This window comes from Aegilops tauschii, chromosome 5 (genome assembly GCF_002575655.3).
Source record: "Aegilops tauschii subsp. strangulata cultivar AL8/78 chromosome 5, Aet v6.0, whole genome shotgun sequence".
NCBI lineage: Eukaryota > Viridiplantae > Streptophyta > Magnoliopsida > Poales > Poaceae > Aegilops > Aegilops tauschii.
In genome coordinates, this window is record NC_053039.3 from 565,867,125 (window position 1) to 565,880,832 (window position 13,708).

The 13,708-nt window shown below is 47.2% G+C and overlaps 1 protein-coding gene across 1 annotated transcript; it reads left to right on the top strand.

Annotated features, from left to right (window-relative positions):
- Positions 1-387: 387 nt before the first annotated feature.
- Positions 388-7,856, top strand: LOC109760772 (uncharacterized). The gene is made up of 3 exons (XM_020319585.4): positions 388-959; positions 4,704-6,225; positions 6,342-7,856. The coding sequence occupies exons 1-3, from the start codon at positions 873-875 to the stop codon at positions 7,154-7,156; spliced, it is 2,424 nt and encodes an 807-aa protein (XP_020175174.1). The 5' UTR covers positions 388-872; the 3' UTR covers positions 7,157-7,856.
- The last annotated feature ends 5,852 nt before the right edge of the window (positions 7,857-13,708 follow it).

Here is a 13,708-nt window from a genome sequence, read left to right on the forward strand (position 1 = left end):
AACTTATGACGCGACAAAAACAAAATGTCGAAACTCACTTAAAATCATGAGCCTACCAATATGGAATTATTATCCCAACACAGCAACAATGAAACAAAACGAAAACGAATGCATCACCACATATTTTCCTGATATAATAAATAATAAAAGTAATAATAGTGTAGTACTCTACTTGTATTTTTCGCAAAAAAGAGAGTAGTACTACTTGTACTAGGAGTAGGAGTACAACAAATAGCAAACCATAGGTTCGGTCTGGCGGGTGGGCCCCACCCCACCCCGGAGCCGACCCCGGACCCAACCCAAGCCAAGCCAAGCAGACCAGATGTGTCCCGAAGAGGGGGTGGGGGTGGTGGGGCTATATATACGGGCACCGGGTCTCCTCTCATCGGTTTCCACCTTCGTCTTCCTCCCTCGGCCCGCCCCTCCCCACCTCAACCCTACTTCCTCCCTCCCTCCATCCAAATCCAACCCGGCACCCCGCACAAAAGCGGCGAAACACCCGAGCGAGCGCCGGAAACAAAAACAACTAAAACGAACACAGAGCGGGCGGGCGGGCGGCGGCGGGAGATCGCCCCGGGATTGGCCGCGGCCCCGCGCCGATTCCCGATCGGGTGGGGGCCGATCCCCGCGCCCGCCCCAGATCCCCGCGCGATTCCGGCGCCGGCGGCGGCCGGGATGAGTGCCCCCGCCCCATGCTCCCCCCGGGCGGTGGAGGGCGGCGACCACTGAGCCTGCTCAAGAGAGGAGGAAGAGAGGAGGAGGAGGAGGTGTGTTTGGGGGCGGCGGCGGAGGGGGAGGATTGAGGCGGAGGAGGAGGGCTCTGGTCTTGGTGGTGGGTTGATCCGGCGGGCGGGGCCCCAGGCGGCCGTGCCATGTCTCGCTGCTTCCCGTTTCCGCCCCCAGGATATGTCAAGACGGCGCGCCCCGACGCCCACCTAGCTTCGCCCCTGCTCGACAAGGTGGAAAAACATCCCCTCTTGCTCCGTCCGTCGCTCCATTAGCCTGCATCGCACGGGAGGAGGTTCTAGGACATTGTATGCCGCCGCTGTTTGTTTGGTTGCAGAATTTCTTTAAAACCAGACCTTTAGCTCACGTATCTGTGGTTAGGCCTAGTTGCTTACGGCTGTGCGGTGATGAATCTTAGCAGCGTTTCAGTCCCTTGAGTTTAGGTCACTCGCAGGTGCCAAAAGCGCTGTGTTTATTATGCCTGGGGTTTCCTTTCTTCCACCACTGATTGGTAGAAAAGCTAGAGTACAAAGTAGGCTGAACCGATGGTTTCCTAAAGAGCGCTTCTGGCAAATTGAACCTGATAGGGCAGGGCAGATCTTGCGGCTAGTTGCGTGCACAAGGTGGGGGTTTCTATTGGGTGGATCAATGGGAGAACAGATGCGGGTTTATGTCGTAACTCATTGATTATTGTCGCTTAGGCCTTGCATGCTTCACACAAGTGTATTATAGGCAAAAGCAGATTTAGTATGAGAGCGGCTGCGGGTTTATGTCGTTACTCATTGATTATTGTCGCTTAGGTCTTGCAAGCTTCACACAGGTGTATTATAGGCAAAAGCGCATTTAGTATGTCGGGACTCGGGAGGCTTACTAGGGCGAAAAAGTTATTTAGGTCGGCGGAAAAAGACGCAAATGTTTCTAATTTGTCGGTGTGCTGCTAAAAGCGTGACTGAAGTTCTAGAGACGTTACTGCCCGCTAGCTATTGCCAGGAGTTTCCTTTGTCCTGTTACATGACTACTTTCTGCAAATATCCTCCTACTACAGTTAAAGTTCATGCTGTGCACTAAACTGGTTGACCACACTTTTACAAAGAATATTATTTTTCTATGCAACTCGTATGTGTCCTGGTCCTGGTGGGAGTTACCATCAGTTTTTGGTGTGGATTGGCATAAAGTTGTCCATCCGTGCAAGTATGAATCACTTAGTCAGGGTAAGTCAATCACCACACTGATGAAACAAAATTTCCTAATTGCCGGTCTCAAACAAGGTGTTCTAAATAAGTGGTACCTATGCTGTCTAAGCCATACAGGATGGTGGATTGGATCGATGTAGGATTTGTACTGTAAACATTTTATTAGAGGTTTATTTATTTATCTCAGAGCAGTTAGTTGTTTATGTGAAACTACAATTCAATATTTTTGTGATCTAAAGGCTGTTATTGCTTGTTACTCCTTCTGTTAGGAAACTGATTATGCTTTAACCTAGATTTCTTGTTACATTTTTTATGATATCTTGTTGTTTTAGTGTAGCCCTTTTCAATTGTGCCCCTATAACAATCATCATGCTATCTAGTATCTACAATAAATACTAGTATCTATTGTGGTGTGGTTCAGAACTTGGGAATACAGCATAAGTGCAAAAGAGAGCCTCTATTTTTAGAGAACGAAGCTTATGAGAAAGATGGGAATGGGATATTGGGATGGACTGGTAATCTTGTATGATGATTTCTTAATGTGTGTGCATCTTGCTAAATGATCGTCTTTATCTGTCCATGCTTGTTCCCTGCTAGGAACAATTTGCTTGGTCTTCGATACCTGATTATGTGCTGTAGAAGCTCCAATTATGCCAATAGTTTGCTGGATTGTTCCATTCAGTTGCAATTTATCTGTGTTAAATGACCCGCTTAACAGCTCTGGTTCCATTCCACCACTATATCTATTCCTACACTTGATATAATAATTTTTATATGTTGGTGTTCCTGTGATTGATAGACTGTCAAACCGAACTAAAATGACATTTCATGATTCATCTGTCTGCTTATTTCCTGTTTTCTTCTGTTCCAGGGGAAAGTTATTATGGGTTAACATGTATTCAAGTTTGTTGATAATGCATATAGAAAACATAAATACCTTGGCAGTTTAAAGGGCAATAGCATTTCCGTGGGCCTTTTGGCCTGGGCTGGCTGTAAAGCATGCCTGTCACATTGTTCTTAATATATGGATGATCATATATAGAGGAAAAGTTCATCTAGTTCTATAATATCTTTTCCCCATACATGAAAACTGGTAGCATAGCCAAAGATTATCCACTAGGGATGCTGTATCCTATATATATATTATCCACTGTTAGAAAGCTGAGCAGATGTATTCATTATTGTGACCTGAACTCTTCAGCAGTTTTTTCTGTCATCTTTGTATTAGAATCATATCTGGACCTCCCTTGGGTGTCTTCTGACATCATGGGATTAAATATGTTTTGGTAACTGAACTCATGCTATGTTTCTGATATAAATATATTTTCTGCACAATCCTAATAAACTTTAAATTTCCAGTGCTAAAAAGCTCGAGAGGGGAATTAAGAATTATGCTATGCAACCCTCACATTTCATAATAACTGTAACTCTATGAATGGATATGTTGATGTTGTCATTTACAAACACCATAAATAAATGGTATAAGTGCTATATAACGTATCAGAGGGACAAGCGTTGACTTAGTGGTCTTTGTTAGTTTTAGCTGTCATGTTGTTTATAAATCTGATTATTGTGTGCTCTAATGAACCTATCTGGCTAGCATTATGTTTTTGCCTGCAATCTGCATTATCTTAATGTACCCTTTGTAGTTCCATGTTGCTCATCGAGGAAAAACTACCGAGGCTCCATTCAAATACATGGTTTCTTACAAGATCTGGTCTGACTAACTCTATTAATGACATTCGAGGGTTTCATGGTTTACTCTTTTAAAACGTGATAAGCAAAGAAAGTTTCACTAAATATGGCAGATGTTCATGAATTAACCCTGCCCTCATAGAACATGGCAATAAATTGTCATGCTTACAAGCGTGTAAGCATGTCCTTAGAGTGCATCGTAGGGAATTTTGGCAGTGACTTGCAGCACTGCTGCTTTACTTTATTGACTACCTGAGGTGTTATGTTAGATTTGTCGAATATAGTCTCAATAAACTAGCTTATTTCTGTCCTGATATGTTGAAATGTTTGCCTAAAGTATTGGCTTATATCCAATCTTATGTAACAACCTTAACTCTCTATGCTCCATAACAAGGCTGTTCCATGGCACATGTTCAAATGTCTGGTGATTTAGACTTAGTTTGTTTCCTTACTAAATAGAGTACATATCCTTCTAAATTTATGACATATTTGGTCCTTGAATGAATATGGTGCAAACTTTAGTGCCAACTTGATTTCTGCAACCGATGGTCTATGTATAAAATATGTTGGTTAACTTCATCAATGTGGTTAGTATCAAAAGCAAAAGCTTCAACAACACATAAAGTAGTACTATTACTGGGTTTGCAGCTGAACAGAATTACTCAAGTCATTAGACTTGTTAGCAAAAGTAAGTATAAGCTGCAATCAGAGAAGCAGATTGTTTCCCCGGGTGTTATTCAATGGTTATGTAGTGCGAGTTCATAAGTTTAAAAATAATATTTCATATACAAACTCTACAAATCTGGAATACTGTATGCCATTTAGGTAGTGTTATAATATTCACTGCTCATTGTAGTTTCTAATTGTTTGTACTAATGGCAGCTTCCCATGATAGTGATGTGTCGTAGATGTTTATATTTGCACGACCATTCTGGTAGATCAACAAACTCATTTTCTTTCTTAGCGTTTTTTGGGACTGTTCTTTGCAATATATTCATTCATAATGTTTTTGCTTAGCATTTGCTAACTATTTATGTTTGACCTCTTATTTTGAAATTTATTGACTTGAAATCAACCATCTCTTTTCAGGAGAAACACAAGGAGAAGAAGCATAAGAAGGACAAGAAGGACAAAGATAAAAAAGAAAAGAAGGATAAAGAAAGGAGTAAAGATAAGCACAGAGATAAAAAAGATCGCAAAGAGAAGCACAAAGACAAGAAAAAGGACAAGAGCAAAGATAAAAGCAGGGAATCTGAAGGGACTGACAGACATGGTGAGGCTCTCCTTGGTCAGAAGTTTGGAGAGAGCAGCAGGAAATCTGAAGAAATTAAGGACCCTATATTCAGGGAGGAACTGGTTAGAAAGACACAAGATCAGAAAGGGGTGGAGAATCGAGCTGTTAACAACTTCACTATTTCAAATGATCGAAGTCGTGAAGGTTTTAGTGCTGCACCTGCACTGGAGAATGACAGGACCGCAGTTAACAAAATGCGTATTCACTCTATTGACGCTTCAAGGAGAAGTGAGGGCTTGGGGCAACAGACCATCACTATCAATCAACAGAAAAATGGGACATCGATTCGACGCAGCGAGAACCTCAACAGTTCATCTCAAGGAGGCTCTGATGGCTTTAGTACAACACCTATGGTGGAGAAGGAAAGAGTCAAAGTCACGAGACCTCTCTCCAACTCTACTGATTCTGTGCCAAGGAAAGAGGGAACGGGGCAGCGTATCAGTAACATTAGCATACTGGTGCAGAAGAGAACTGAGAGCCCAAATAAAGAGACAGCAAGGAAAGACATTGGCACCAGCTCTCCGTTGCTTCGAAGCCCTGCTAATGCTCTGCACAAGGGAAATGGTAAGGTTGGTCGTCCGGTGGATAGCGCACCAACATCCATGCAGAGGTTTGAGAGTCCATCAACATCTGGTGCATCAACAGGGATGGATAGAAGTCTACCTAGGTCAACTATCCCAAGCCCAAGCATTACAATCCGAAGGCCAAATGGGATGGTTCGGCCAACTGAAAACTTTTCCATTTCTGCTAGTAAGCCCAATGCTGGAGGTGTTTCACCTGCCATGGGCAAGGAAAAGGGATCAGGTGGAAGAATGCTACAGAATACTGTTTCAGCTGATCAGAAACTGGTTGGTGCTAAGCCCCCAGCTGTGGGCAAGGAAAAGGAACCAGGTGGAAGAGTGCTGCATCCTTGTGTTTCAACTGATCAGAAACAGGTTGATTCTAAACCCCCAGCTGTGGAGAAAATTGCAGTTGGAAGAGCTGAAAGGGTGGAAAAGGTCAAAGATGGGGCATCTGATGATACAAAGAAAGAGGACAAAAAACGTGAACGACATGAGAAAAAGAAGAGGAAAGAGAAACACAAAGAGAAGAAAAAGGAAAAGGAGGCAAAGAAGGAGAAACAGGAACATAATCACAAAGAGCATGATAAGTTAAGAGAAAACAGTATAGATTATCAGATAGACAGTCTGATAGATAGTCTTGACACGAAGCCCTTAACCCCTCCCTTGGCTCCTCCAGCTGATGATGCGAAAGTTATCCTAGCCGATGAAAACCTGAAGAAGCGAAAGAACCACGAGATGAATGGTTACCTACAAAGTGAGTTCCTAGCTTTGCTTTTTATTTTGCACTTACCAATATTGCATAGTCTTGTAGAACACCATCATACCTTTTTATGGTGCTTTATGTTATAAGACTTCTGATGCTCTGTACAGACCATCATGAAATGCGGCCTACAAAGTTGCCGAGACCAGCCCCCTCCAGCAATCATGTGGAGAATGGTACAGCATCTCATGTAGCCGCGCCACCCTCTTCCATGAAGCCAGATGCCATGAAAATCGAAAAGGCTGAACGGCTCCCTAAGAAGGAAGAGAAGGTCAATGGCAACAAGGAAGCTCAGCAGCGACCTTCACTCGACTCAGGGCTTCGAGATCCTCTCCCTAATAAGAAGGAAGAGAAGGTCAATGGCAACAAGGAAGCTCAGCAGCGACCTTTGGTCGATACAGGGCTTCGAGATCCTCTCCCTAAGAAGGACGAGAAGGCCAATGTCAACAAGGAAGCTCAGCAGCGACCTCAGGTCGTTACAGGGCTTCGAGATCCTCTCCCTAAGAAGGAAGAGAAGGTGACTGTCAGCAAGGAGGCTCAGCAGCGACCTGCGGTCGTTTCAGGGCTTCGAGATCCTCTCCCTAAGAAGGAAGAGAAGGTTACTGTCAGCAAGGAGGCTCAGCAGCAACCTGCGGTCGTTTCAGGGCATCGGGATCCTGGGGCATCATCTGGGAATGGCGCACCTGCTAGGAAGTCGGCTCACCCGGATTTCAAGTATCTGGGGCAGATATACAGCATCCCTGAAGCACCTCAGATCATGGAGTGTGATTACGGCGATCAGGACTGGCTGTTCGATCGATGTAGCACCCAGCCAGAGAAGCCCAAGATGGAGACGGAGGCCGACGGAGTGCCCCAAGTGTGGGCTGAGGCTATGAAAATCGACCCGGCCGACGTCACCGCTCTGCCATACGTCATTCCTTTCTGATATGATGCTTCCTGAACTACTGAGCAAAGATCGTGTGAATTAACTGAGCACTCAGCACATCAAGTTTGCAACTAGTTTCTACTTTCTAGCACTGCTCTGCTACAGCTTGTGTAGCTCGGCGGCAGGAATGGGTGATTCATCCATTGGTGGGGTAGCTGTAGACCGGTGCGTGACAACTCAGCACTTGTGAGAGAGCTGGCATGGCTGGCAGGTGTGGAGTATCGATCCCGACGAGTGCTGTGCTGCCTGGAGAAGAGAAGAGAAGGCATTGGTGTCCGTTTCCTGCGGTCATGATGAGCTAGCTATCCTTGCTGCATATGCCGCTGCCGCTGCACAATTTTGATCTGTATGGTGTAAAAGCATTTTTATAACCAACATGTACATTAGAGAGACAGAGGAGGGGTGGAGGACTGGAGAGGGAGGAAGGGACTTTTGAGTGAGTGAGACATTCATTTATAGTTGGATTGGTTGGTGAGACACACACATAATCTGCTGCTCCTGCCGCTGCCGCTGCCGCTGCCTGATTTATTCTTGTTCCCAAAGTTGGCATGTCGTTTGTGTATATAACTCTCTCCTTTTTAGTGGTTTTACTTAGACGATGGTGTTTTTGCCCAGGTTTTGTAACGAACGCCACTCATGTTGAAAGAGTCACTGCAGGGTATGAGGAGTTATCATCGGAAGTTAAAAATTGGCTTCCAAACTGTTGAGAGTGGGCATGATACTTTTCTGCTTGTGTCGACTGGCTCTAGAAGAGAGTTTGGGATGCTATAAAATTACAGTTGCTGTCACTTTTTTCAGGGGTGCTCGAGCCGTTGTTTTTGTTGCAACATGTAGACAAAGTTGTTGACGAATAATCCCAACGCTCTGCTATGTATGTTTGAAATTAGGTGACAGGTTCTACTAAAATTCAGAAAAACTGACACTAGATGCAGAACAAGGAACGGCTAAGAAAAGCATGAGCGTGGCTAGAAATTTGGAGTTTGGTCTCGCTCAGAGACGATCTTTTAGGCACGACCATTGTAGGTGACGGCTTGGTTTAACCCCCTTAGCCCCGAAACGCCCGCGGACGCGCCGGGTGCGTCCATGGATAGTAGAGTAAGACATGAGACACACACGGCTCATGGGACTTCAGGCGCCGATGTCTCTCATGCCCTACTCTTACTCAGCGGGGCTTGGAGCTTGCACGTCATCGGTGGACGTGAGATCGATCGACGATGGATCCATCGAGGTCAGGGGACGCCATGTCCACCACGACACGGTTGCGTCGGAAGGAGTCGAGCATCGGAGAGTGTGACTCCGCCTCATCGACGTCTGTCGCGGCCTCCCGCGCCCGCTATCTCGCACGACGGGTATGTCATGCCATATTTGCAATGGTTCTGTAGCGGTTGTGCATCTTCGATTCGGCGCGCCAATGAAACAGTTGTGCATCCGCCAGGTGTTCGATCGCCAGACGGACCGCACCGCCTTCGGTGAGGCAGCGGTGATGCCCCTCGCGTCGGATCCATGCAATATTTGGACGGACGCAATTGATTCCCGTTGGATGGAGTTCGACTGCTGTCGAGCAGACTCCTTCCGGGAGCGGCGGAGCTCAATGTAGACAGCCATCTCCTCCTTGGGGCCACGTGGAATGAGCTCCCAGTCCTAAGATCAAGAGGTGTAGGCCTGGGATCCTGCCCGTCATGCCAGAGATCGTCGCAAGGGAGCTTGGGTGCGCAGGGAAGGGGAGAGGAACACGGCTAGGGTTGAATTTGTGGGGTCGGGTGGGCCACAATGGGTTCGATACTATGTGACGGGTGCGTGCAGGCGTCCCATATCCACCCTAGATATGGGCTGGATATCGGGGTTCCCCGTTAGTCCGTCTGTTTAGGCCGGATTTGCCGTTGGGTGGCAACCCAGTCAATGACCAGCCAACCCGCCGGGGCGTTTGGGCCGAACTGTCAGCCACCCCACCTCGTTGGAGATGAAAGTCGACACAGTCGTCAGGATTATTCTTTTTCCAGATACGCCAAAAGCAAACCATATTTTAAGAGATTTATTAAGAGGTTCATGCCTGAGATAGCACCGTCGTAGAGGCGCAATCCTCCGTCACATACTCCCTCCGTTTCTTTTTAGTCTGCATATAAGATTTGGTCAAAGTCAAACTTTGTTAACTTTGACTAACTTTATAGAAAAAATTATCAAGATTCACAATATAAAATCAATATTTTTAGATGCATCATGAAATTAATTTTCATACCATATATCTTTAGTATTGTAGATGTTGGTATATTTTTGTAAAAAGTTGGTCAAATTTTATAGAGTTTGACTTCTATCAAATCTTATATGCAAACTAAAAAGAAACGGAGGGAGTACTACATTTGACGGTGAATCTTCCATCAATGACCTCATCACATACTACATGTTGGCGAATTCGGCGAAACACGTGCACCATGTGTGCCCCCTGCCCCCGGCCGGTGCGGTCGTTGGCTAGCTTGCATTTGCATGCATGGGCACTCTAGTGTCGGCCGGGATGTTGACACGTCGGCTGCATGCATGCATGCTAGCGTGGACATAACTTAACTAGTAGCAGCAGCAGCAGTAAGATGTGGTCAGGTCAATGAGCGGTAGCTTTCACGCAGAAAATCATTTCACTTTGATTGATCTATCTATCGGCGTGGGTTGAATTTGAATTGATCTTTCCTTTTTAGGCAGCAGGGGTTGAATTGTCACCACCAACTCGGCATCTGTGTTGGCCGGGGAGGGGATCGGCGTCGGCGTCGACGTGGTCACTCACTGCAACAACCAACCTTGCGAGCTGAGCAGAGCAGAGTGGCGGCATCTTGCACTAGTTTTTTTTCCCTTGCTTGTCAGGGGCATGTATTTGGAGTGTGGTCCGGAGCAGGGGAAGAGGAGAGATGGATGGATGAATCGCTTCGCTTGCATTGCACCCAACTCTACACATCTCCCGTCCTCTTGGATCGATTGATTGCTTCTTTCTTTCTTTTTTTTTCTTTCTTTTGCGGGAAACTGCAAAGGAAGCAATATTTTACTTGAGATGGATGAATAAACGTGTACTTACTTTTTATCTATTTTACTTGAGGAAGTCGTTTAACATTTTTTTAAAATCTTTTCCCACGATGGTTAGTCGTAACATTGTGAATGTGTGCATTCTTGGATACAAGGGCTCAAAAAGTATTTCCTTCAGCATAGAAACCACAATCGGAATTTCCTAAAAATAACAATTCAAAAACATATATATCTACTCCTTCCTTCAAGACCACAATTCGAAAGCATGACGCGACAGATCGATGTGCTCCATCCAATAGCCGATGATGGCGCCAAATCAATCTCGAAAGCACAACTTTTTAAGCAGCCGATGTCCATGGAGATCATTCCTGATTAATCTCCAGGCCGGCTATCCTCCCGATCCGGCATGGCTAGGCGAACTTGGTGTTGAAGGCAAGTGATCCGCTACGGAGAGAATGTTCCATGTTGCACGCTTTTTGTGTTGCCAAATCGTCGCATTTCTTTCGATATTGCACTACTGCTTCATTAGCAGCCTTCGTTTATTCATATGGCTAAAAATTTCAAGGTACGTGTGAACGATCCCTCTCTCGCCTCCTCTCACCGGCTGCGCGTCTGGTGCTGATTAACGCTGTCCTGGACGCTCTGCCAACTTATGCCATGGCTGCGCTGCTCCTCCCCCCAAAGCTGATCCGTGCGCTGGATGCCATGAGACGGGACTTCTTATGGAATGTTGCCGAGAGGGTGTCGGGAGCCCAATGTTTGGTGGCCTGGGATTGCGTGTGCCGCGCAAAATCTGAAGGCGGGCTCGGCTCGGGGTCCGCAGCCTCGTGGTACAAAATGATTGCCTCCTGCTGAAGATGATCCATAGACTGCACAGTGTGCCGCGATCGAGGTGGGCTGCTTGGGTCTGGGGTGCAGCAAATGGGAGTTCGCTCTTGGCGCGCGGTGACCATGCTCTGGGTGAACACAGAGGAGCCCTGGCTAAGCTGCTACCTCTGTATCGTGCTCTTTCCACGGTCGCCGTGGGGGACGGGCGCTCGACCTCCTTCTGGTTCGACAGTTGGCTGCCCTGTGGCGCTCTTGCCGTGGCCTTCCTTGCTCTTTTTTCGCACGCCGTTACTCCCGAGATGATTGTCTGGGAGGCGAGGGAGGAGGGCCTGCACAGGCACCTTGTGCCGCGCCTCACGCGTGTGGGCGAGGTGGAGCTGGGGGTGGTCTTGGCAATGATGGAATCCTAGCCTGCGCGAGAAGAGGGGGATGATCGGTCTCTCCTCCACATTACGACCCCGCGCGGGACCCTGTCGGCTGCCATGGCGTACAGACTGCTGAGGTTTGGTGGCCTGGTTGCCCCGTTTGTGACGTCCATCTGGGACACGAGAGCGCCGTCGCGTGTCAAGTTCTTCTGCTGGCTGTTGGTGCAGAAACGTATCCATACAAGAGATGTCCTGCTGAAAAAACACATTGTGGAGCCAGAAGGTGCAGGGCGCCCCGTGTGTGAGGACGAGATGGAGAGTGCGGATCATATGATCTTCTCCTGTCCATTCGCGGGGTCCTTCTGGAGGCGGATTGGCATCAACGCCGGTGGTGTGGGCGAGGGCTGCCTGGATCGCCTGGCTTCTGCGGCGAGCTCGGCGGTCGGCTCTGCTCCTGAATTCGCTATGCTGTGCTGCTGGCACTTATGGAAGCACCGGAACGCAGTGGTGTTCCAGGGGCAGCGTCCTTCTCTCGCTCGGTTGCTTGGCTCGTGTAGGGAAGACGCTCTGTTGTGGCGCGGGCGCCTGAAAGAGACCTGTCGGATCCATGTCGATACTTGGATGCTGGCTTTGGGGTAGCGGTTTCCGGTGAAAATTAAAAAAAAAAAAACATATGCAGGGTAGTTGGGTTGGAGCAGCGCAGAGGGCGACTGTTTAACCTCACCAAAATCATCCCCATTATCATATTGCTGGTGTAGATTTCATTCATACCAGATGATGATCCAGGTTGTCTTCTTCATTCATTCAGAAGAAAAATAAGGTCAAAAGAGGGTCCCTCAATCAAGAATCTCAAAAGCAGACAACCTTAATATCATTCGGTTCCCAGATTTCTCCAGGATACTAGTACGAATCGTTCAGCCTGCATGCAGCCAACTGTTGCACGCGCGCTGAACATGCGGCGCAAGCATCGTACTTGCACGGCCGTCCAGAGCATGAGGCCACGCATGCCCTGCTAATCTGCACTCCATCAGAAGAAAACATGTGTTTAATCTTCTTTTACGACTTAGATGACCTTCTTCATGGCAACTTTTCAAGAGGGGTCCTCTTCCCGAACAGTAAGATACATTTCCACAGAGTGACACGCCCACTAAATCATTCTGTATGCAAATGCATATAGTAAAAAAAAATGACATGGCCAAGGAAGGAGGCTGCACGATGAAGCCGCACAAAAAAAAGGAGTTCGAGGTCGCTGTGCTACGTCCACTAGCGAGATGATGGCGTCAAATCAAGCTCACCCCACCCTTTTCAAAGGAATTTTAACGCAATTGATTGATGTGCACGTCCCAGCCTCGGCAACAACAGAAAACACAGAGAAAAGCAATTAGTCCACACGAAGATCGTCGTTCCTGATTGATCTCCATGATACAATGCTAGCCAAACTAGCCCATTTCAGACTCAGACAGAGCCCCCCGAGAGGAAGGGACCGGCGGTGATGAGAAGGCGAAAGAGGGGATCGTCGTGGCAGGGGTGCAGCGGCTGCTCAAGGGAATCAAGACATTCTTTGCCGCGTACGACGGCAAGGAAGAAGATGAAGAGGAAGAGGAGAGGGAGATCGTGATCGGGCACATCGGCTGGGACGGTTCCAACAAGGTGGGCGTGGGCATGGGCATGGCTCCCTGCCCTCCTCCCTCCCTCTCCGCCAGCTCGAGATCGCCATGGACCCCGGCGCCGCAACCACCACCTGCATCAACTGATCCATAATTCTCATCGTGCTATGCGTCCTACTCCTTCAACCTCCTTTTCAAAAAAAAAAGCGTCCTACTCCTTTTCGAGCTCGAGCAACCGGTGTTACTCCCAGTGAAAAAAAGTGAATGACGCAGCTGCTACGAGGTCGCCTCACCCGGATTGCAAGTATCTTGGGCACACATACAGCATTCCTGAAGCACCTCAGATCATTGAGACCGATCATGGTGATCAGGACTGGCTGTTCGATGATTGTAGGTTGTAGCACCCAGCCAGAGAAGCCCAAGATGGAGACGGAGCCTGACAGAGATCGCTCTGCTATATGTCCTTCCTTTCTGATAGGATGCCTCCTGATGGTCCTTTCAAGTAAGTGACCACTCAGCACATCAAGTTTGCAACTAGTCCAGCACTGCTCCGTGTAGTTTCCTTGACCTTTCCTTGTGTATATAATTCTACTTTTAGTAGTTTTACGAAGATGATGGTGTTTTGCTGAGGGAGAGTCGCCTGCGAGGTATTTGTTTTTTCCCTATAAACTTGGTCAACCATTACGAAGTTTGACTTCAGTCAAAGCTAGTACGCAAAGTAAATAAGAACGGAGGGAGTATGTTTA